At 33.0% G+C, this 26,243-nt stretch overlaps 1 protein-coding gene across 1 annotated transcript; it reads left to right on the forward strand.

Moving 5' to 3' along the window:
• The first annotated feature begins 217 nt into the window (after window positions 1-217).
• Window positions 218-21,819, forward strand: LOC149064592 (uncharacterized). Its single transcript, XM_089254597.1, has 16 exons — window positions 218-727; window positions 3,481-3,542; window positions 4,542-4,615; window positions 7,458-7,542; window positions 7,707-7,798; window positions 8,038-8,112; window positions 9,058-9,224; window positions 10,061-10,213; window positions 12,368-12,502; window positions 12,874-12,993; window positions 14,092-14,278; window positions 16,192-16,405; window positions 17,368-17,483; window positions 18,037-18,122; window positions 18,283-18,409; window positions 19,812-21,819. Exons 1-16 carry the CDS (start codon window positions 656-658, stop codon window positions 20,999-21,001), a joined length of 2,955 nt encoding a protein of 984 aa, XP_089110723.1. The 5' UTR covers window positions 218-655; the 3' UTR covers window positions 21,002-21,819.
• Window positions 21,820-26,243: the final 4,424 nt, after the last annotated feature.

Here is a 26,243-nt window from a genome sequence, read left to right on the forward strand (position 1 = left end):
TTTGTTGGGAAAATGAATTTAATCCCCCGATTTCAGTGAAGAATGAAATTTCAAGTAAGTTTCATTGAAGAAAAGAGAATTTTTTTGAAAAAAAAATCGGGATGAAATACGGAATTCCCCTTTTTTTCATGGTCCAAGCAGGTGATGACTTTTGAGAAGATAGTCCTGTATAATTCAGTTGCGATAGTGGCTTTTTTTTCTGCATCATTCTCCCTCTGCCCCGCATCCCTGAAAAAAAGTGTGAATACAGCTAGAGAGAGAAAAGCTGATCCTTCTCTCTCAAGAGGATGGGCGTTTCGATTCACTCCTCCTTCTCCTCGGATATTTAATCTCCACAAGAGAATGTTTGTTTTCGACTGTAATTTCATCCACAGCAGCAGCAGCGTCCAAAGCGGGCGACGAAATTGATATTAAGATTCGTGTTATGGGCTTTTTTTTGACGTCGAAGCCTGAGGAATCATTTCACTGCAAAACGCCCTTCCCATAAGCAAACATTGGGGATCGTTCCAAGATGAAGAACGATTTTTATTTCATACTCCAGCGGATGTCTTGGGATTGTTTATTTCCTTTTTAACTCCACTAATGACCCGACTGCCCATGATGACGATGATATCCTTATTGTAATTTTTGAACACTCTCAGTTGATAGAATAAATATGGATACCATAGCGGAGAAAGAGTGCAGTGCTCTTGGTGGTCTCTTTCAGCTAATTGTTAATGATCTCAAGGTAAACACGCTTGTGTTTTAGTCAATTTATACAATTTTTCATCGTACCAATGAATTCGTGCTTAAAAAGTACATAATTCTAAAGTGATTATGGGATGAAATTAAGCAATGTTTGTCAATTCCTTTTATTCTGACTCTGAATTAAATTTGGGTGATAAAATTATTATGGCGCAGTTTGACCAAATTGGTCCTTGCGCCAGAAAATTTAAAATCCAATCCAATAAAATTATTAAGTCCTAGGCATATATTTGTATCCAGCCCCTGGAGGGGGGTCCAAACCTCCACAATATTGTGCATTGTGTACATAATACCTAAAGGAATATTGGGGTTGAGCCACCGTAATATTTAAGGTGTAGATTCAGAGGGGGGGGGGGAATCACCCCTCTCAAGAGCTGGTCAATATGGAAAAACTTGTCTGCTCTGTGAAATACAGGAGACGATTCAACAAAGCTACACAATAAGTCACTCCTTGGGATATATCATCCTTGATCCACACCTGTCCCCGCTCCATTCGCTGCTGAAAATATCTTGCAGCTGAAGATGTCTACCTCTGCTCCATTCACAGCTCTACTCCACAGTTCAAGATACCTGCCTCTGCTCCATTTGAAGATGAAAAAATTTGTCTGTCCCGTAAAAAGTACAGGGCAATCCAATGGACTATCAAAACTAGTTGCTCCTCCCAACACATTGATCTGGATCAGCATCTGCAATATTTCCAATAACTTTGTCTTTGCATAAAAATTATGTTGAAGTATTGGTTAAAAAATTCCCTAATTGTGTTTATAATTTTCAACTCCTGTTTCTTGAGCAATGTGTTTAATCTCAAAATCTCACCAAAAGAGCAAGCCTTATACCACATAGGGAAATTTTACTAATTTTGCAGAAATTTCCTCCATAGCATGTATAAAAGTGTCAATAAAAAGACTTTAGATAGGAATGCCTAGAGAACGACTAGTAACAAGCTTTACTTATTGAAATAATAGAAAACACATCATGGTGCCTCACAGTGCTCCAGTCCAGTGGGGGGGACCTGACATCAAATTAATTTTTTTTTTAATTTCAAAAATTCACTATAAAAAGACATATTAAAGATTGCAGGGTGTGGTAAACATTGTAAATCCACATATTCCATTACTTTACTTTGATAACATTTCATGTCTATAACAGTCTTAATTTATACAATTCTTTCTGTTGCGCATACTTAGCAACTTACTAACAGCTAAGTTGTGCTTTTGCCACAAACTTTTGACATCACCAAGGATGTGGCAGAAAAATCTTGATTCCATTGTCAAGTTTTGAGTTATAAGCACCTTCATCCTCAAATTCATTGAAATATTTAAGCCAACTACAGTGATCGAAATGTATAACTATGTACAGTGGTTCAGATGACTACTCAAACCTGTGTAGATAGAAACATATCTCTCTTCAGAACATCTAGAATGCGAAAATTACCTGAAAGTTGTGAAACTTCACAAAAATAGAGTATGTTGCTAAAATAGTTGTTGATCATAAAATAGTGAAATCGTGATCTTTTTGTAGAGTTTTTCGTTATATCAAGAGGCAGCAGAGTAACAGATTATACCATTTCTAAACAAGACTTGAAACAATATCGTTGCAGAGGGATTTATTGTTATAGGCTTATGGAGTGCCATAGTAGCGAAGTTTCACTGTAATAGTTCTCAAAAACAAAGTCAAAATGCATGCTCAAGCCATTATTGTGTGAAGTATATATACACCCAAGTTCAACTATTCCGCGAGCTCATAATATTGGGTCCAGATATAATTTGACTGATTTCATAATATTTTCATAGCTGCAATGTTGAAGAAATCGTGATTGAGTTTGATGTTTAAAATACAAGTATGTATTCAAAGATTTTTTTTGGTTTTTTACTTGCTGTTGCAAGAGGATAAAGGCAGTCATATGCTTGGAAAAATGGAATCAAACAGCTAGGAAGAGTGTTCGTTTTATTCTGACACTGAAAGACTGGTACAAGGCTGGATTTAGGTTTGATGGGGCCATTGAAGGTAATGGAGCCTGTTATATGTCGAACTCCATCTGTCCTTTGTTGATGACAAATTGTCACTTTTTTTAGTTGAATATATTCATTGTTATCTTCTATGTTACTTCAGTGTGTTAAAATTTGATCTTTTAGCAATTTCTCCAAAAAAATAATAGTTCAAGATTTTTATAGGCCCTCTGCAGACCTCAGAGCCTTAGGCCTGTCTTGCCTATAGAGAAATCCAGCATTGGACAGGTGTTAAAAATTGGCTCATGCTAAGTTGGACTGGATAAACAGTGTGGACTTTATCTATTAAAGAACACGCTGAAATCAATGTGATGATAATTCTTGAATGGGTAGTTTGAATGGAGGAGAGGGAATTAAAATGCCCCGTGAAAATGAAATAGGTCATAATCATTGAGCAATTTTAGATGCTTTAGTGAGTGCCTTGCTGTGTGCTTAGTAAAAAGGTTAACAACCATTGTGCTAGCTTGACTGGAATATATAGGGTCGAATAATTTTTGTTTCTTATGCGATGAGAATACATTTGTGTCTCCTAATAGTTTATGAGATAAATACTGTTTGCTGTAAACTAATTTGCCTTGAAATAATGAAACTTTGTTGTTTTGTGCAGGGGTAATTTTTTTTCTTAGAAAGGTTTGTTGTTGCGTGTCGTGTCGTTTGAATTCATTTTTTATACTGTTAATAATTAATGCATGTAAGCACTCTAAATAATGTCTACTTATTTTTTTAGGTAGGATCACCAGTATGGGAAGATTTTCTTGGTAAAGCTGCAAAACTTCATTCTCATTTGAAGTATGTATGTCTTTTGTATATCAAAATATATTCATCACACCCCTTGTCAAAACATAGCCACCTTCTTCACATTTACAATTCAGTCACAGCCATGTTGGTTAAGTAAAAAAAAACAATAATTGGAAAATTAACAAACAATTTATGTATAATGAGGTAATTTTTCAATAAACAATTATACCATATTGAATAAATGAATCATCTTGTGTGGTGCACCCAAGGGCATCACGACACACAGTTTTGAAGTCATTGCCAAATGTTAATCCATGGGCTATGAACTTAAAATTGTGTTAACCAGGGCTGTAGTGTGCCTTTTCAGGGGCCCCGGAGCAGATGCTTATTTGGGACCCCCATCTTGAAAGGGTTATAATGCAAAACAAGTGTAAACTTTTGTGTGGTCCCATTTGGGTTGGGGGGGGGGGGACCAGGGGCTGTGCCCTGGTTGCCCCAGTCTAGTTATGACCCTGGTATTAACCTCTTAGAAAATTTTAATTTTTTTTTTAAATGAAAGGCATGAGATTTCATTCTTAATCATTAATTGAAAAAAAAGATAATTCTGTGGAATCATAATTGCTGCTTCAAACAACCAGTTATATCAGCAACTCAAATATTGAATGAAAAGGGTAAATTTATACTTTACTGTTATTATTCACAACATAACTGAAAAAAGAAGCATTATTAATGGACAAAAATATGTGTTCAATAGGTGGGTTATGGTCACAACCATAACAATTTATATTGAAAATTCTATTTTATTTACTCTTCTGCTTCATTAAGAAAATGAACAAGGTGGTGAACTTTTGGTCGCCAGAAAATTTTTGACACAATTAGTTATTATATATGAAAAAATGTCTATATATATATTATTTATTTATTTTTGACAATGGCTTCAACACGTATTAAGATTCCAGGTTGCAAGTGTAGTCTAGTAGGTTATAAGCATGTGAAATATGTATGAAGCAATTTTATCTTTTTCATTTTTTCTCCTTTTTATCTTTCCAGAACTACATTATTTGCTCTTGCAGCATTTCTTGATGCTTTCCAAAAAATTGCAGACTTAGCTACTGGAGCCAAAGGTATGAACTAATATTTAACATGCAATAAATTTATTATTCATATATGTTACATTTGTTGTTGTCATCACGCAATCCAAATGATTGTGTGTGTGCAAAAACTGTTTTCTGGTGGAGGCATATCTTTGTATCTGTAATATTTTATATCTTTTCAAACATTTTATATGTCTAGGGATGTTTTTGTAAATTTTAGGTATTTTTTTTATTTTTTCCTCTTTAATTCAAATGCACATTTTAGAGTCAAATGGTCAGAGTTTGTTTTGAAAACTGACTACAATGTGTACTGTAGCGGTGGGTTCATTACTAGTACTGTAGTGGTGGGTTGGTAAGATACGGAGTTAGAGATGAGAAGAGTTCAGGGTACATGGGTTCAAACCCACCCACCTCCAGAAAATTACACTTGATAACAAAAGATTGGTTCCTTGTTTTCGGAGAACTAACTTTGATGTTTTGAGAGGAAGGTTAGTGGAAGTTTTCAAAGACCAGTTGGAATCAGTAGGGTTGGTAAGTCAATGGGAAGAATTTAGTACGAAGCTGTCCTCTGTTTTGCACGACATCATACCCTTTGTTCGAAAAAAGCGTGTTTGTACATCACACCCTCTATGGTTCACGGATAGCGTGCGGAACCTTTATCTTGAAAAAAAAAGGGTATTCAGAGAGTATAAAAGTGGACAAGGTGACCTATCATTGTTTACTGATAAAAGAAGACTGTTGAAGAAAGTGATAAGGGATAGTAAAAAGGAAGTTGAATCTAGGTTGGCAGATAACATTGGCTCTGACCCAAAATCATTTTTTTGATACGTCAATAATGGATGTAAGGGGACAGTTGGCCCCCTCTCAATAGGAGGCTCCAGGGTAGAGAGCAATGTAGGCATGTGTAGTGCTTGTGTAGGAATGTGTCAATGACTTTTTCGCGTCGGTTTTTAATGGAGATAATGATATTCGATATACGGGTGTTGCATGGGGTAATAAAACCCTCAACGATATTCAAGTAGAAGACGTGGAGGTCCTAAATCTTTTAAGAAATGTATGTGCAAACAAAGCACCAGGACCAGATGATATCTATCCCAGGGTCCTCAGGGAATGTGCTAATGAATTGTTGGGGCCAGTCGCACAGATATACAGGAGTAGTGTTGCTGAGGGTATCGTCCCAAGAGATTGGAAACTTGCTAATCCGATATTTAAGAAGGGTAGTAAAGAAGCGGTGTCAAATTATCGTCCAGTGAGTTTGGCGAGCTCCCTCTCGAAAATTTTGGAAATTATCATCAAAAGGCAGTTTGTGAAGTGGATAGACGAGAGTAATGTATTGTCGGATAATCAGCATGGGTTCAGGAAGGGGAAGTCATGTGTAACTAACCTCCTTTGCTTCTATGATCACGTGACTAAGGCTTTGGGTAAGAGCAAAAATGTAGACGTTGTTTATCTTGATTTCCAGAAGGCAATCGATCGGGTCCAACATGGCAAACTCTTGAAGCGTTTACACGAGATTGGAATTGGGGGCAACTTGCTGAATTGGATAGAATCCTGGTTAAGAGATAGGTCGCAACGAGTTATGGTGAACAGGGAATTCTCTGGTTGGACAGACGTCACAAGTGGAGTTCCTCAAGGAAGTGTCCTTGGCCCCATACTTTTTTCACTTTTTATCGATAAATTCGATCAGGGTATCGATGGGATTACTAGCAAATTTGCAGATGATGTGAAGCTAATGGGGGTAATCGGGAATGAAAGCGATAGGGAGTTGCCCCAGACCAACTTAAACAGGATTGCATCATGGGCAAATGAATGGAGCATGACATTTAGTGTTGATAAGTGCATGGTCGCTCATTTTGGTTCGAACAACCCACAGTTCTCTTACGAGTTGAATGGTGTCACTATCCCGGATGCAACTAGGGTCACCGATTGGGGAATTCTCATTGACGAGCGACTTAGGTTTTCTGAACATTGTTCAGCGGTGGTCAAAAAAGCGAATAGAATGCTTAGTCTCATTTTCAATAAGGTCTCTTCGCATTCTCCTAAAGTCATTCTTCCGCTTTTTCGAGGATTAGTTCGTCCTGGACTAGAGTATGCTGTAAGGTTTTGGAGACCATACCTACAGAGGGACATAGAATTGGTTGAAGGGGTGCAGAGAAGAGCTACGTGTGTCCTTGTTGGCACATGGGGCTTGAGATATGAAGAGAGACTTCATTTTTTGAATATGTTTACATTGGATGAACGCAGGTGTCGAGGAGATATGATCAAAGTGTTCAAAATTTTCAATTGGATGGATAGGATAGACCATGAACTTTTAGTACACCGCCAATCGACTGCTTTTACAAGGGGACACCAGTATTGATTGGTGAGGGACAATGCAAGGTTATGGTGTCACAGGGAATTTTTCTCTAATAGGGTTGTTAATAAATGGAATAGCTTACCTCCGGAGGTAGTAAATTGTAACACAATTGGCACATTTAAAAAGAAATACTAAAAAAATGTTGGGGTAAATCGAGAAGCTATCCATTCTTAGAATAAGACAACCATAAGTATTCTTTATGGGCATTGTATAATATTTTATCATGTGTATATATTGTTTATAATTTGTGTTAATTTTTTAATTGGGTTGCTGTTTTTTTTTTTTTTTGAAATTTATGACATCCATATTTTTATGGGCATCTTTTTATCAGCCACCTCGGTGGGCATTTTGCGTGTTGTGGCTTTGTATTTGTACATGAAATGAATTAGGTGTTAATAATCTGTAGGTTTTAGTATGTCTATTTTACCGCCCTGAAGAATACCGGTTATTTTTATTTTGCCTTGTGCATCATAACAGCAACATTTCTTTTTATTCATACTGGTAAATTATTTGCAGGTGCAACTAAAGACATAGGTACTGCTCTTACAAGACTGTGTCTGAGACACAGAAGTGTTGAAGCAAAATTGAAAACTTTCACCAGGTCTGTATGAAAATCATAAATGATTTATTTTCTAGTGCATCTTTATATTTTTGTAGTGATCCCTATTAAAAAAAGGATTTCAGTAAATTTCAATCATGAATGATTTTAAAAGAACCTAATAATTTAGTAGAGTTTAATACATGTTAATGGGTTCATGTTTTTAGTACCATAATGGATCACCTGGTTATTCCTTTACAAGAAAGACTCGAGGACTGGAAGAAAATAGCTTACCAAATGGATAAAGACCATGCCAAAGGTATAATTTACTCATGCTTCCAAGAATTAAAAACATTTTCATATTTTTCTCTGAGACATTTCTAAATTATTTAAAAAATAATAATTCATCACACACATTACAAAAAAAAAAAAAAAAATTAGGATGAGGGATATCACCAAAAGGAACCTATTGTTTTGGAATCTAATCGCTATTGTTAAGAAAAAGTTAAATTACTATGCATAACTGAAATTTAAATAGTTTAATCTATTGTTTTCCAGAGTATAAGAGGGTAAGACAAGAAATAAAGAAAAAATCTTCTGATACTTTGCGCTTACAAAAGAAAGTTCGTAAAAGTAAGATTTTTTATTTTTTTATCAGTACTTGAATTTTTCCTTTCCCCCCCCCCCTCCGTCTTTATTTTTTTGCATATTTAATTTTCATACCATATTCCCTCGCATTAGCTGACATGCTGGGAAAAGCAAGGTTTAGTAAGGATCACACTATGCATTTAGCCGATTCAATAGATTTTTAGAATAAAGGTATTTCAAAATTTTAAAGGATCTGTAACTTGAATTGCTCGACATGCTGGAAAACACAGGTATTACCAACAAGTTGGTCTTTCTTGGTGTTTCCCAGATAATGCGGGTGAATACGGCATATGAAAGGAAAGGTGTATGTGTGTCGCAGAAATTCCCAAACTTTTAGTTCTATTGCCTCCATTCTTCAGAAATTGTTTCCCTCTCATCGCCCTGAACCCATAGGATCTTATGTTATTCTCGTAGCTTCTACCCCCTCCCCTTACCAGACCATTCCATCACCTCTCAGGGGCGATATTGCCCACTTTGGGAAACATTGATGTATTGTAATGAATATGTAGTTGTATGAGACCATACGTATAGTTTCATATATACAGTCGAACCTGTATGGAATGGAACATCAAGACACTGTATTCCATTTTAGACTGGTTTCTGTTTTATAAAGGTCCACATCAAAAGTACTGATTATCGATGAGACTTTTCTTGATTCCATTTAAGATTTCATCTCGTTCAGTCTTAGATAGGTTTCACTGTACTATTTATTTCATATGCAATACACAGTTGTGTATTTATGAAAAGAAATACACAAAGTTGTGTGTATTGCATATCCACCTCCCAATCTGTTTTATTGGATGAGGACATTTATCACTCATGTAGGAGATTATCTTACTTATATTGAATTTCCAGTGATTAATGAATGTATAATGTGCATTTTGTGAACTGATATCTCAATTTGAAAATTACCCAAATTAATATTTATAGCTAGCAAAGGTGATGTAAATGCAAAGAAAACACTTGATATGGCGATACAAGATGTCAATAGCAAGTACCGTATGCTAGAAGAAACTGAAAAACATGCTTTAAGGCGTGCTTTAATTGAAGAAAGGGGTCGATATTGCTTCTTTGTCAGCTGCTTGAGGCCTGTTGTGGTAAAAGAAATTCAAGAAACTTTTTTTTTTATTATAAAACAAAAATGATTTTGAACACAAAGAAACTTTTTATAAACTAAATTTTCTATAAAAATTTTCATGAACTGTATGAATTTGAACTCATTAAACTTGTCACTGTTACTTGGTAAAGTTTTTTCATTGTAATAAAATTAAAAACATTTTTCTCTTTAAGAAACTATTGAAGTAAAACTATGTAAAATTAAAAAAAAGGTTAGGTTTTGCTCGGACCAATCACAGGCAGATACAGAGCACCCCTTTCAGTAAAAAAAGATTGTATTATTGGTGTAGGCCTGAGGTGAAAATTTGCCTCCTCCATTCACTATACACACCCTCAGTAATTTACCCATTCAAGGAACCATTATGCTTATGGGATCAACAGGTTAGTTTAGATATAGAATTTAATTTTAATCATTTTTTTTTTAAACAGAGTAAAGAACATTTTCTCCAGCAGCCCTGTTATGCAGTTCTGCTCTAGTGTATTCTTAATACCACTCTAATGATAATTATGACTGTCTTTGATTAGAGTATCAGAGAACTTTCATGATAGATTTTTGTAAAGTTTATATATATATGCTAGATAACAGATGAATCCCAAATCAGGTTTGAATTTGAAAATTAATAATTATTTTTTTTCAGAATTTTATATTCTTTTACTTTTAATATTTCTTGGGTTTGAAATTTTATTCTCAAATATTTATTATTGCACCCTAAAATTTTCTGTTATAAACATTTATTTATATGTTTCAAAAGCTTCTACAGTGCGTGTTCAGTATGTTTGTGAAACATGTCTTGCATTGTTTTTTTTCTGCCCCTAGGAATCCGAATTGGCCACTCTACATGAAGTCAGTCATTTGCAAGAGGTACTAGATTCTCTAGCTAAACTTACTGAAGATCCACATGTGCTTCCCTCAGCAAGTGAACAAGTTATTGTTGATGTGAAAAGCACAGACAGCATATGGTCTTTTCAGGTGAGTGAATGTTTTTTTTATTTTTCTGGTTTTATTCACAGTTTTGGTGTTCTTTTTTTTTAAATGAATAATTTGTTTCACAAAATTTTCATTGTAAGTGTGAGTACCATCTTAAAAATTATTATGGAAGGAATCCTCGCTACAACGATACTCGATATAATGACAAATCCCTCTACAACAATATTTTTTCAAGTCTTGTTTGGAATTGTCTATACTGTAGTGTTAAACTTCTGCCTTTTGATATAATGATAATCGCTCTACAACTACATTTTTTCTTGGTTTGCAGAGTATCGTTTTATTGAGGTTTCACTACAGTAGACTCTCGGTAACTCGACATGGAGATAACTCGACTATCCGGATAACTTGACATCTATTATTCCCTTGGTTGGCCCAATACTAATTTCAATGAAGGGGAAACTCTCTAACTCGATACATGTTTGGCTTAACTCCGCTTAAGTCAACTACGACCTTTGCCCCTTTGCTACGACTGGTTTTTACAATTGCCCATGTTTTACCCTTAGGTTTTACTATTTTAAGAACTTTTTACATTATCCGTGGCTACTTTGATAATCCTTTGTTTCTTTGTTCTATATGATGGGTCCCTTTTTTGTGCTATGGGTGGGGAGGGCGTGCATGTGAAGAATGAATGTTTGAAGCCTCTTGGCCGGCCTGTCATTTTAGTGGTGTTTCCAGGACAGAGGTCTTTCATTCTTTTCATAGTCAAAAGAAGTGTGGATGATCCCTAAAGTGTGGTGTGATCTCTATTGGATGTTGACAATTTCAACATCCAATAGGGATAAAAAATCTTTTCTATTGTAAGTTTTGATATTGTCTGTTGTTGAGAATGCTTTTGGTGGAACTTTATTTTACGGTTTCTTGGAAAAAGGGTAAAAGAAAAAGAGCTAAAGCCTGGTTAGACGCTGAATATGTCATTTGGTTATCATTGTGAGTATCAATGGACGTGAATGCAATGGCTCCACGCAAACTTCATACTTTAACTTTAAAATCAGAAGTTGAAATTTTCAAAAAACTAGAATCAGGAAAACTCGGAATGAACTCGCCGAAGAATATGGAGATGCACGGAACCCATTTCAACATTTGCTAAAAATGAGGGAATTATTTTTTCATTATTTGAATCTTATGAACCAAGCAGAAAACATATAAAAAAAATCAGAATTTAGCGATGTAGAGGAAGCAACTCTTTTGTGGTTCGAATCCCTCAATCTCACTCAATCCCATTATCACGACCAATAATTCAAGGAAAGCAATAGATTTTGCAAAAAATCTCAATCAAGGAAATTAGGAATTATCCTAAGTATGAAAACTTTTTACAGAAGATTACAGACAAATTTGTGGATGTTAAAATGGATGCAAAAATTTCTGTTTTAGATGCAGTTGAAATGATTGATTCTTCATGGAACTCAGGCACAAGTGTCACGATTTGGAACTGCTTCTGTCAAGTTGGTTTGTGTTCTGAGTCTTTGGAGAACTGTTATTTCTCCAAAGAAAATTAATTAAAATAAAAAGATTATTTCTCCTAAAGATTCCTCCCATAAATAGCACTATGGGTGATTGTATCGACTATGAATTTGTGAGTATTGACTCCGATTTTGTAACTTCAGAACTTTTAGCAGAAGACGATATTCTAGAATCAATCACCCAAAGCAAGTGCTTTATGTTTCAAAGAAATAGAATCAGAAAGTTCAGATGAAGAAGTATCTGCACCATCTCTTCATGATGCACTAAAAACTCTAGATGTGATACGTCACTTCATACACAGTCAGGAAAAAGCTGAACAATCGCATTATAAACTGAATAGTGTTGAAAAATTTTTGTTTTCTCTTCGGAAAGAAAAACAATCAAATATACTTGATTATTTTTCATGAGTTAAATTTTTTTATACGTCTTGATTATATTTTGAAACAACCCTGAATTAAAATTAATGAGAGTTAGCATTTTATTTAATACAATTGACAATTGTTAGAATGTATATAATTACCTACACAAAAATGATCGGACAAAAATTTTAGATTTAAACCTCGCTAACTCAATGTCTGCTTAAGTCGACATGTTTGTCTATACTTTTGGGGTGTCAAGCTACCGAGAGTCTACTGTATATATTTTTATAGCTTTGTGTGTATTTTTTCTTTGCAGACTCCACCAAGCTCTCCCACATCATTGGGCTCACGAAAATCAAGTGTATGTAGCATTAGTAGTTTAAACAGCTCATCAGGGGAAAGCTGCAAGTCATACTCTCCATCTCACCATCGCAGTCGCTCTCTTTCTCAGGTAATTATTTCTCATAAGTATTAGCTGCCTTGTAATAAAAATGAGAACTTTTATTATAACAATTTTCTAGTGTCTTCCATACTTGTTTTTCATTATTCCTCTTTTATGTGAGTAAAAGAACATTGAATTTTTATTTGCATAAAACATTTTCGTTATGAAGTGGTAAATGCTAATGTATGCTTTTAAAATTATTTTTTCTCAGCTAAACAATAATCGAGCATGAATTGTAATTAAAAATGTGCCTGCATGTATTTTCAAAAAAGAGCTATGATGACAAATTTATTTTTTTCATCCGAAGACACTTTCATTACAGTTTCTGTAAGCAAAGAGCATTTTTTATGAAAATATATGTTTTTCCATGCTCAATCTAGCAACTGCCCTCTGGTGCCTTACGCTTGTTGAGCGTTTCTTCCCAGGATTCTGGTTTCACTTCTCAAGACACCCTTTTTACCAGGTTACCTACTCCACCAGCTTTGGAAGTTACTAATCAGGTAAATTTGTTTGTCCACACTTTATAGGTTTTTATATGGGGGGAGTCAGAAGCAAAGGAATGCAAGTGACAACATATGTTAAATTGACTTGAGTGCTTAAAGACATTCCTTTACCCAACATCTGACTACTAGGCAGACCCATTCTGTATAGCTAAGGCTGCTTTCTAGCAGCTACTAATTTCATTACTGCATAGAATTTTGAATGCTAGAATAACTTTGAGGTTGGTAACTTAATTTTGATCACTTGCATCCCTTTGCTTCTGATCCCCACATGTAACATAAAACTACATTGGTAGCCAGTTCTTCTTATCATGAATCAAATTTCAGTATACAAAATAATTAAGATCCTACTGGTATGTTACATGACTACAATATCAAAAAAACCTTTGAAAATCGATTGGCATGTTACAGTACAAGGTAGATGGCATGCAAAATAAAAGTAGCTTTGCTTATAAGATATAGTACACTCTACATTCCGACAATACCTTTGGATTAAACAAATTTATCAACTTGTTTAAAGCACCCGAGTCTTTGTATATTGTACACACAGTAGAGGACTTCAGCTAATTTGAACCAGTTGTGTAGGATCAATATTTATTTTGTTGGTTAGCTTGGCAAACTGGTTGTTAACCTGTGATCAGGGTTCTCTCTTATGTAGGTACATGAGCAGCCACCAACCAATTAACAATTGATTCATGGTGAACCAGATGTTAACTTATTTGAATCCCACAACTGGTTTTAACAGTTTTTTGGTCTTTTTCTTCATAATGCTCAATGTTCATTAGTTTGATAATCACAAGTGTATTAATTTTCAGTAAATATTTTCATCTCAAAACATTTATTACTCACAAAATGATACATTCTGTGTGTGTTTGAAATTCCAAATAAGTACTAGAAAAATTTTTGATGTTCTTAAAATATGTTTAAGTATGGTTTTTTGAGTTTTCTCTTAAACTTCACTAAATGTTGCTGTTCAAAGTTATGCAGAGAAATATTCAATACGATGCATGCTAGAAATCACATGTGAGCAAGAAATGTTTATTCTATTTTAGTTACAGAAATTTTGCATTTTCTAACATCTAGAATTTTTTTGTTTAGCCTACAGATTTTTCAACACAAGCTCATTCTGTTGGGAATGCTGCAAATGTTACTGATATTTCTTCACCTACTTTTCCACCACCCCCAAGTGTTACTGCAACATGGCCGAATCTTCAAGAAGCTGAACAGTTTGAAAAGGCTGCAGCCTCTATCATGAAATCTCAGAGGCCACATACTATATCATCTGGTGTGGAAATTCACTAATTTTCATGAAAAATTTAATTTGTATTTTATCTACGTGTATGCAATTTTTTGCAGGTCTATGAATGCAGTTTATTTACATAAAATGCACCATAATTCAGTGACATTTTATATTTTAAAACATTTTGTGTTAAAAATATTTTTCTTTATGAAATCAACAACAAAAAATACATATGAAATAATTATTATATCACATCAATTGATTGAAACATATTTAGAAAAGGCTAAATTTTATCATGGAAAAGGTAGTACTTATTTTAAGCACATGAATGCATTTCCTTGCTGTGTTAAATATGCTGATGCAGCACTTATTTTGAGAAATATTGTTAATTTTTTATGTATATCAATTTAAAAAATTCTCATTACTGGGTACTTTTTTGGTTGAATTTCAACTGCTGAGAAGAAAAAGTCAAAGGATTATTATATATTTTGTGCAACCTGGAAATTTCGGAAAAATCAATAATATAGTTCTGTTTATCAACTACTTCGACTCATGGACATTTTTTATACTCAAATTTCAGCTTCCAAATGAATTTTTTCATATACAGATATCCTTTGCTTCATAAATTTTTGCTGCAATATAAGTTCAAAAAGTTGAAAGATTGTAATCTTCAAAATTTGATCTGGATTCGATTCTAATGATATAAATTTCGAAAATGAGCTTGCAAATTAAAGCCATTATATAATTAAAGCGATAAAATCTGTTACATTAGATAATGTAGAAGAGTGGATGAAAAATGCTGAAGTCCCAATCTGAGTTCAATATTAGAAAAAAAGTCTTTCAGAAATAGAAAAATACCATAAATTATACAAATCAATCACTCTTTGTTGTGGAGCTTTCCAATAAATTGTAATGCAAATTAAAGCCATTATATAATTAAAGCGATAAAATCTGTTACATTAGATAATGTAGAAGAGTGGATGAAAAATGCTGAAGTCCCAATCTGAGTTCAATATTAGAAAAAAAGTCTTTCAGAAATAGAAAAATACCATAAATTATACAAATCAATCACTCTTTGTTGTGGAGCTTTCCAATAAATTGTAATGCAAATTAAAGCCATTATATAATTAAAGCGATAAAATCTGTTACATTAGATAATGTAGAAGAGTGGATGAAAAATGCTGAAGTCCCAATCTGAGTTCAATATTAGAAAAAAAGTCTTTCAGAAATAGAAAAATACCATAAATTATACAAATCAATCACTCTTTGTTGTGGAGCTTTCCAATAAATTGTGTCGAAATCACAAAGTTTTCAAGAAAACAAATGGTTGAGACACAAAAAAAAAAAAAAAAAAAAAAAAAAGAGAAGAAAAAAATGGCAATTCTGGTAGCATCAATAATCAAATAAAATTATTCTAAAACTTGAACATTTGCAATATATATTAAGAATTTTAAGACTTTCTATAAAAATTTTAAAGAGAAACAAAGAATGCTACAAAAATCTTGATCATTTTATTGAATAACATTATCAGCTTATTATAAAAACTTTAGGGAAGCAGAGGCCCACCAAACTAGTCATGATCATCTGATTTAAAGCAGTTGAAAGAATCAGAAGTAAATAGCATTAATTCTATTTATCTAGTGTAAGTTTGCTAGATTTATTGAAAGCTTTCAATAATTCATTCGCAACAATTTCTTGAGCCGTTGAGAATCAAGTTTCATATTTTTTTACACTTCTGAGAAACCTGCAATCCCTATCTGTCCCCTATATGTTATAACTCTATGCCAAGCTCTGCTCATTTTATGCAATTTCATATTACATGATTATTTTGTGGAACTAATTAAATGTGTAAAGCAAGAGGCACCTGTATGTTTTTACCATTGAAGCTTGCTACCCAGTTGAAGTGTGATTAATGAAAAATCAGTTTCATTTATTTTTTTACAAAAAATATGTTACAGCTTATGAACATCATGGTAGACCAGCTTTGACCATCCAGACATTTCAGCCTCTTCAATCAGATGGTGGAGCAGGGGACAGTGCTGGAACACTCATCTCAGAGTGTGGAAAAGCATCTGGGGGATTCTCTGAAGAAAGTGATGCTGATGATAACGAAGATTTTGGTGATGATGTTACTCCCACTCATAAACCCAGTACTCCTCCATTGCCTCAGAGGTGACTAACCTTAGATTTGTAGCATATCAATTTATGATTTTTTTCATTTTTCTTAAATTTCTAAAAACACATGTTATTGTCTTGGAAGCAAACTAATTTACTAATTTTTCACTGATTTTTAGTTAATTAGTTTAAAATACATGAGTGGAGGAAACCCTGATTTATTTTTTGATCATCATAGGACTATCACAAGTTGTTGAATTGAAGATTTTGCTCAGAAGAAATTACAAATTTACCAATAAAAACAACCTCCCACTCTTCTAACTGTAACTCCCCCTCAGAAAGAAAAAAAATAGGTGTATATTCCCTCTACTTCCCTTAGAAAATCCTATGCTTGACCCTGATTTTTATTCTTTGCATGCATATTAGTCCAAAACAGGTTAAATTGATCCCCCCCCCCCACCAGATCTGTTTTTACTAGATTTGTAAAATATCAGAAAATAAATGCACAATTGGCAATCATTTGAAAATTATGTACCTTTTCCATTATTGGAATTTCTCATTTTCTTTTAATGTGCCTATTAGGGGAAAGGGAAGCATTTAATGCTGAAAAACTATTTTCCAATATTTTGTTTAGGAAACAAGACCTCAAAATCTTAAATTCAATAATTGAATTGAGAAAACGCTTGAATGTTATACCTACCGCTTCTCAATCATCATGCAGTTAATCAGGAATTTTTAAAAATGGAATACTCAATGTGCATTGAGGGTTTTTTTATTCATTATTATGACTGCTTTAGAAACAAATATAGAACTTTGATAAAAAAAATTTCATACAACTTTGTCTTTATTAGAAAGTGCACACCTTATAATGCACTTTCATATTTTCAGTTTGATTTTAAATTTTTGTTAATATGTGTGACAAAGGAAAAAAAATTAATTTTATTTGAAAACTAGAGATAAAAAACTTTTTTGTCATTATTTAATGCAAAAAAACCATGTTTTAATTGTTTCTTACGCAGGCTAGTGTTGATGAACCGTGCTCAACCGAAAGTGCCATCAAAGTCACTTGTTATAAAACATCAGTGTACAAATTCTTCTGCTGCATCAGCTACTTCTGCATTCTGTTCCAATTTAGGTATGAATATAAATTATATAAATTTTATGCTTGTAAAATGATAATAGTGTAAGTGATACAATAGTCAAAGTTTAACAAACAAAAATTTTTTAAACTGTGTTTAACAAATAGTAACTGCTGGTATTATGTCTATTGTCCTTAATATGATCAGAATTGTTTTCACAATTGAATTTTTCTTTTTTGAAGCTATGCATACATAAAATGTTTTCACTGATTGATCATATAGAAAAAAAAAAAATACTAAAGAAGTAGAAAAGCTAGCAAAAATAAAAAAATAATATGCACACCATTAAATGTATCATTATTCATTCCAAAATGTTTAATTTCTGATAATTAATTATTTAAGATTTAATATACATCAGAAATAAAATAAAAAAACTTGGTTCAGCATTACATCAATAATTAATATTCACATTTTGCATGACATTATGTATGGAATTTGAAAAATACTTCTAAGATTTATTTGTTTTCTGAAAGCAGTTTAAATGCATTTCGTGATGCACAAGATTTTTTAATATTTTTTAAAATTTAATTCAGAATTTTTTATCTCCAGATCCAATTTATGCTAATGCAAAAGATATAAGCAGAGGGTTTCCCAAACAGATTATTTCTGACTCTGTTGAACAGCATCAAGATATGGTGAATGCAATTTTTTAAATTACTTTTGCTTAAGTGCATCATATTTATATTTGACTATGAAAAATATCTTCCGCCCGCCTCTCATTTTGATAAGACATTTGCATGGTCTGTTTTCGTGGATAAGATGGAAATGTTATATTTTGTTGAATCTTGTTTCTAGCCATCTTTTCAAGAAGATCTCGCTGCAGCTATAGCTCAGAAAGCTTTACTACATCAACAGCCACCCAGCTTTTTGAAAACACCTTCACCTTCTCCTCTGTCTCCTGTATCTACATTAGAAGAATGCAGTAAATATGAATTTTTTTAATCTTAACTATTTCATGTATGTGTAAGAACAGAATTTTAAAAATTAACTATAATTTCTTGTGTATAATCTGCGCATAAAATTTTCACCACTTAGAGAAAAATGTCAACCTGCGATCCATGTATGCGAACTTCTGGTTTTTACCTTTATCACACATCTGTAAGAAATTGCTACCGCAGGGAGTCCCCCATCGAGGAGTTAGCGCACCAACCTCTCGATGAGTATGAAAAACAAGCCGGCCGTTCGGAATCGGCAATAAATTGTAGGTCCCGGTCTAATTAGCCCTCGTGTGCAGAAAATGACCGTGGTGCGACAAAAATGATCACATCTGTAAGGAAATCTTAAGAAATGAAAGGGCTTTTTTTTGTAAGTTTTATTTAAAAAAAAAAATGTTGATTCTCCTACATGCTACTATGTGCCATCCGTTTTCCAAAAAAAAAAAAAAAATAGTGTATTATTTTTATTTCAGCTTCTCAGGGACAAAAAAAATCTGTATATAATTAGAAATTCATATTTTTTTAAACACATAATCCATATATGCAAGTTATGATATAAATACTGTGTGATTCAAAAGTCATTGAAAATTTAACAAATTAATTTTTCAAAGTATTTACATTAGGACGACATTCTACACAGAAAGAAGTGTAATGTTTTTCATACTGAAAAATTCTATTTCACATTTTTTTGCTGAAGTGTTACAATGAAGTGTTTTTACTTCATTTGAGTAAATGCAATCCAACTTCTCAAAATGCTTCTGGCAATTAATACTGCTCAGAGTAATAAAGTGTACCATAAGACTTTGATTAATTGAAAACATGTTATACGGGTGGTCAAAACCACAGAGATATTGTTGGAAAATGAATATGGTAGATAATGATATTCAAGGAAAATTAATTTGTGACCATAATGGTTTAGTACTGTAGTAGAACATCTTGATAATGGACATCCGTGGGACTGAAAATTTTGTCCACTAATGAGGAGTGTCCTTCAATGAACAGTAAAATACATTGAGTCCCATTGACGTAATGCTGAAAGCTGTTTATTAATGGAGGTGTATGCTAACTGTGAGCATCTGGTATTGGATGGTCTGCAGTAGTACATAATATATGCACCTCCTAAACATTCCTCTGGAGAATTTTTAATGAATTGACTCATGTCAGAATATATAATGTGTTGCATGTGTAAATTTTCGTGTTTGTAAGAGTTGCTAATCTGCCTAAATAACACAGGGTAGCTGTTCCTAATGCACCTGTTGATAATCCTTTCTTTTTTTTCTGTAGTTAATTTTTTTTCATTAAGAAAAACAATAGCCCACTTTTTCCATGCATTATAAATTCTTTTTAAAATTAAAATATTCACACATTTTCTTTTTAATTCTTCTGCAGGTAGTATTGGCAAACCTGCTCCTCCAATACCTCCCAAGACTGTTGCTTCATTAGACAGAAAGTCATTACCACCGGGAATGGTGTCGCCTGGCTTCCATCAACAACCATTTGCACAACCACCACCACCTGTTCCCCCCCATCGAACAGCAGAAGCTACTGTTAAAAAATCAACTGCTTCTACAGAAAAAGAAACATCATGGAATGTGTTCACAGATTCCGGTGATTCTTCTGCAGCGCATGCACAATTAATGCAAGCATTGAATGCTCGTCTTTCTGTTCTCCAGCAACAGGTTGATGAATCCACTGATAAAAAATCTTCCCAACAACCGGACAACAGGCGATTTTCAGTCATAGAACCAACAGTGCAGCAAAGACAAGGAAATCCAGACTGTTCCTCCAACACCTTAAGGAGTGGGGTTACCCACAGACGTCAGCTTAGTACAAACACTACAAGGAAGCCAAGAGCACATAGTATTGGGGGTACTGATCGTGAAGCATTCCTTAACACTCTTAATTTGAAATTTGGTCAACATGTGCAGCAACAGCCTCTTCCTACTCCACCATCAACACAGCAAAAACAAAATGAACAAAGTGCTCCATTTCAAACATCTCCTAGAAGAATCAGCAAAGAAATAGTTAAATCACCTGTTGCTCATGATATTAGTCTTGAAGTACCTCCTTTAAGGAATGTTGATGCACCACCTTTAAGGAATGCTGAAGTACCAATTTTAAGGGAAAGATACTCACTGCATTTGTCACATGAGGGTACTGGGGCACGTCCCAGAAATCATAACATGGAAATTCCTCAATCCCTGAATTCTGAAATTCAATCAAATCCAAGTACCTTTACAGGAACCTCAACGGTTGCTGTTCGACAGCGTCATAAGCAAGTAGACCGTCGTCATTCACTCAGTTTTGGTCCAGACAGTGGAAGTCATATGCAAACATTCTTCAGTCCATTGGCAGTTACAAATATGCGAGACGATCATTCTCCCAATCAGCCTGAAGGATTTGATCCAAGTTGTGGGATGATGTCTGATGCAGCTGCTAGAGTTCATAACTGGTTAGCTGGCAGAGGATCTGTGGATCTAAGTCAGTGTCGTATGTCTCTTATGGGACAAATTCGACAAGGCATCAATTTGAGGAAAGCTCAAACAAATGACCGTTCAGCTCCAACATTCAGCTCGTAATGCCATGTGCATTCATTTTGCATGTATTCCAGTTTAAAATTTTTTGAGACAAAAGAATTTTGTGATGTTCTCTAAAAATATTAGATTCGTGCAGTTATATGGAAAAAAAAATTGTATGAAACACACATTGCCTTTGATCCCCTTTTCATTTCCTTCATTGTATAAATCTTATAATAGCATGATTTAAGTGTCTTTAACTGCTATGTATGAATCAATTTAGGTATAGAATAAATAACCATATTTCCTTTGCTCCCTTTGGAAACAAATGATGTGTATATTAAAAATAGTTTTGTACATATATATTTTTTAATATTTTTTTTATGTGTTAGCATTAATATATATTTAGTTCAAGTAATTTTTTCTTTAGGAAACAGAAATTTTATTTTCTGTAGTTTTTGGATGCGCTGAAGCATTTGCCTTACTTAAACAATCTTTTTGCATAATATGATGAATTTGCATAATTCATCATGCTGATTATTATTTTCTAAATCCAAGTTTGTCCAATTTCATACATTTCTATCATTATTTCATGTTACAAACTAAAAAATCTTGTTCAAATACATTTTTTTAAGATACCGATCTCATTTGCTAACAGTGATAACAATTTGCACATGTATAAGAATAAAATAAAATTAGGGTAAAAAGCAAGAAACTTCACTGACAAGTTTTTAGATTTATATACAATGAAGTTTGGCTTTAACCCTTTTTGGGCTTGTTATGGATTTTAGGGTCAAAGGTGTCAACTTCTTTTAAATGTTAAATGCTTATTTTTATGAACAAAGTTTTTTAAGCACAATAAAATAATTTATTGGCATGGCTAATGTACGATGTTACTGTGCGTTCAGTTTTTCTATGCATGAGAAACTCAGTTTTGGGTTAAGCTAGGAAGGAGTTAACAGTTGCCATTAGACTAAAATAAAAATATTTATTAAATTTCATTCATCTTCAAATCAATAGATAATGGATGAAAATAAATCTCATTTAAATGAAAAGTGAGATTTTTTCTTAATATTAATGTGATATGTTGAATCACTATGTTCATCTACCACAAAAGGTACGCAACATTTATCATGATATTTATTTACTGGATTTGTATAAGAAAACCTATAAGTTGGTAAAGAAACGCTATATTTTAAAAAGTTTTAAGGTTAATTTGTACCTGAATTCAAAGCAAATAATGAGATTTTAGTGGTTCATTGAGTAATTAATGTAGAGATTCCTAAACTATATGTTTGTATTACCCTAGGGAATGAGATTTTAGTTTTGAATATCTGCTGTACCCTTCCCTTATTATATCTCTCACTTATCTCTAGGTGGCGCCTTAAAATGATGCATCTCTATGGTGTGAGAATCACAGCCTTGTTACTAACCTCAATATTATTTTATCCCCAAAATATTTCTCAGCATCCCAGGGTACATTAATACAAATGTTTTAGAAATCACTGGATTAATGTATCAGTATTAGCTTTTAATGGGAAATAGGAGAAGGAATTTTGTATCCTACAAATAAATCATAAATCTGATTCCTTAAAATTAATTTATTTTGAACATTACAAAACATAGAATTTAAAAACTTGGACATACTGAGACACATACCTACTAATTGCACATCTATCAGCACAGCATCATCCTAATCTCACATGTTCTTTTTACATTTTTTTTCCTTTTGCAGTAAACTATTTTTATCCATAACCTTAAAAAATTTGTTTTTTTCATTGTAAGATACTTCATCACTATTTATTATATCATGGAAAAAAACGCATTTTTTGTTATCATATTTGTTTGACTTTCCTTGTTTTATATTTCCTAGAATTTAATCATACAAAAACTAAACTCTTTCGCTGCCAAACTAGCATAATTTCCTGTGTATGATCCACAGATTTCACATTAAACCAATGTCTAAATTTCTCAGTGCGGATTATACGGTTTATACAGCTGCATATAATCTGCAGCTTTTTTTCCCGGATAGGTGGACTAGAAACCGGTTAAAGTAGAATGACAGGAGAAGAAAAATTTGTGTAGCCCACAAGTGGCAAAACCATGAATCCCCTCTGATTCCACCCCAATGTTCTTGGGTACGCCAATAAAATGAATCAAGGGAAATTTAAAAAAAAACATTTTCTTGCACTGTATAGTTTAGTTTCTTGTATTTTATACAACAGATATCTTTTTTTTCATTCTACCATATACAGTAGAACTTGTAGGAAACAGAATGTCGAGGGACTGAAATAATATTTTGATTTAGACAGCTTTCTGATTTATAAAGGTACACATCAAAGCACTTCCATTCAAGACAGGTTTCCATCTCATACAGTGTCTGTCTTAGGTTTCATAGTATATATCTTTACATTATGCTTTATATTAAAAAATTGCAGAGTGTAAAAACTACTATGAACATAACAAAAATAATTCTATGATTTGTATGTTAATATAGACAATGTATGTGATAATAGGAGCATTTCAAGTTTTGTTGCTTTTATTTTTGTAGGACGTTGAGTTTTTTTAGTCAATAACTTTTAGTCACTGATCAGGAGTATTTGTGTATAAGTTGTTCTGTTCTTATCACTAAGCTTGTATTAGTCATTGGAGCAATTGCTTAAAGAAAATACTGATTTCCATGTTTTTGATATCATTGAACAGTCCTTACTTTTTTCCTTGAGTTTATAAGAAATACTGTATATCGTGCTGGATGAACATACATAATTAAAGTTCCTTTATTCTGAGCTGTTAGGAACAGCTTAATGCAGGGATTGGGAGAATTTTTTTTAAAATCAAAATGCCCCTGTATAGCTTCTAGTGTGGAATTGCTATGTTCCTAAAAGGGTTTTACCAGCAAAGCATATTTTTGTAAACTCAACACCTGTTTTGTGAAGAAATGAGAATGTAAACATTTATTGTGAAGATACCCTGCTTTTAGCTACTGCTCTCTTCCCTATCCCAGCTTTCTTCATCACATTATGAATTAACTGTTCTACCCTGTGTCCATTCAAATTTTTTTTTTCTTTTTCTTTGAATTTTCTTTCAAATATTGTAAATTATGTAATTTAATTGTAAACTCTAATTTGTGTAGTATTTTCGTAATTGACTGGGGACAAATAAATTATGTTATATATGAAGAACAGTTTAGTCACATGTTTCCAAAAAATTAGCATGTGCACTATAATTTACATAGAAAACACCCTCTAGTGATGAATGTCAAAACCGATTTTTTCTTCGTCTCAGTTTTTTTTTTTCCATCCCTTCATTTTAGCTTTTCCAAAGTGTCATACCTTTTAGTTATGACTGTATAAAGATCCGAATAAATTGACTTTAATTATGTAAACCGCATCTATACAGTCAAGTCCTGGCTGGTAACAAACCTCTGGATATAGCAAACAGTTATTTATCCTTTCAAATTTCCTATAACTAGTTCATTCAAACCATGACGAATATGAATTTTTTTTGGTGAGATCCATATTTTTTTCCTTATTGAGCTGGCTATTGCTGGCTATATTCAGTTCTGCATTAAGGATGTATTTATTGTTTCATTATTGTTTCAGCGAGATCAAATTCCCTTTACAAATTGATTCTTGATTGTTGAAATTGGATTGCCAAATGAACGTACATGTCCTTTATTCGTGAAGAATTTTTTTTTATTGTTCACTTCAACTTGACCACAGCTTGATCTCAGTTTCACATGCTTTATTTGCCAAAGATTACACGTGATATTTACACATGAATATTTTTTTTCCTGTACTCATTCACATGTGCATTGCTTCTATATTTTGCCAAAGATCTCAGAGCTTAAAAAATTCATAATTTTATCATTTTTTGAAGGCATTCCTAGAACAGATTGTTAGTTTGTTTTCATAAATCATTTGTAACCTTTTCTTGTTTGTATTGATCTATAACACCCGGTATATAGCTATATTTGCTTCTGCTTTTGTCTTTATGTTATGATTTTATATTTGCCTAAGTTTTATTAGAATAATTAAATGTCCTCAATTGCACTCATAAAGCAGAGTCCCCATTTGTTTCATAAATTTAAAAAAAAAAATGATTTAGAAAATTTATTATACAATCAAATTTGGTTAATAAGAAATTAGAATAATAATTTCCATCAGTGTGGTCCCCAACACTGTCACCATGATTTTTGTTGAGATCTGGGAACACGTAGCTATGTTGTAGTTAATTACACATGTCCCCCTCCCCCGAACCCAGCTGATTAAAAACAAAATAAATTTTGCATTATGTTACATGCGTAGCCCCCATATATTGGATCCAGGTCCACTAGGCTGAGATATATAACCTTATATCTGATTTGAACCTCCTATCCAATCAAATTGGAAGAAGGGGGGAGGGGGAATCTTAATCTGGTATACGAGTCAGACAAAAATAATACAGTAAAACCTTGATATAACGATACTCTACAGACCAAGAAAAAATATCATTGTAGAGGAGTTATTGTTATTTCGAGAGGTGGCATGTTATTGAACACTGCCAAATTTATGTTAGTGGCATCTCTTCTGAATTGAAATTGTTAAAGCCACTATGAAATGCATTTATAAGTATTTATTCCCAATTAAAAACTCTAATTGTTTAGGTGATGAATTAAATTCAGTGGTTTTATCCTGTAAAGTAGTTTACTGCACAACACTTTTGTGTACTACACCAAAAGTAGCATTATCAACAAATTCATTAACACTTTTGGTGACCAGGTGATACAAAATATAGATGTTATTCTTTTTTTATGGAGAAGAAAAAACTGGTGAGAGAATTCAAAAATTTATTTAAAGTGATTTATTTAGCAGTTTTGAAATATCCTCAAAAAAAATATTGTAGATGAATTTATCATAGTGAAGGATATTGTTGTATTGAGGAGAGTTTATCAGACTTTAGGCAATTCCAAAAAAAATATCATTGTAGAGGGATTTATCATTTTATCGAGGTTTTACTGTAGTAAGAGCAAAAAAAAGATGTTTGCAGTTTGAAGAAAATTTCAAATAACAAATGGAGATTCAAATGTGTTATTTTTATAAATGTGCTGCAATGACAAAATTATGAAAAAAATCAATTGTATTTTCATTGCAATGAATCTTATGTTATTAATGGAGGGTCATCAATTCACATTAAATTTTATTAGCACCAAATTTTTTATTTCAGCAAAACTTCCTTTTTCAAAATTCTGAATGTTGAATATTTTAAGAGTTTTAGAAATATAATTAGTTAAAAAAATATTCCAACATCAACTACGCTTAACTCA

This window comes from Pholcus phalangioides, unplaced genomic scaffold (assembly GCF_987345545.1).
Source record: "Pholcus phalangioides strain wild (caught in Gottingen) unplaced genomic scaffold, Ppha-v1.0 ptg000042l_1, whole genome shotgun sequence".
In the NCBI taxonomy this organism is placed as follows: domain Eukaryota; kingdom Metazoa; phylum Arthropoda; class Arachnida; order Araneae; family Pholcidae; genus Pholcus; species Pholcus phalangioides.

What these genes read in the sequence shown, in the direction of transcription:
- LOC149064592 (XM_089254597.1), top strand. Translation starts at nt 656, where the DNA reads ATGGATACCATAGCGGAGAAAGAGTGCAGTGCTCTTGGTGGTCTCTTT. An exon ending in TAATTGTTAATGATCTCAAG is followed by an intron (nt 728 to 3,480) that starts GTAAACACGCTT and finishes TTATTTTTTTAG; the next exon opens with GTAGGATCACCAGTATGGGA. An exon ending in ACTCCTCCATTGCCTCAGAG is followed by an intron (nt 16,406 to 17,367) that starts GTGACTAACCTT and finishes TTTCTTACGCAG; the next exon opens with GCTAGTGTTGATGAACCGTG.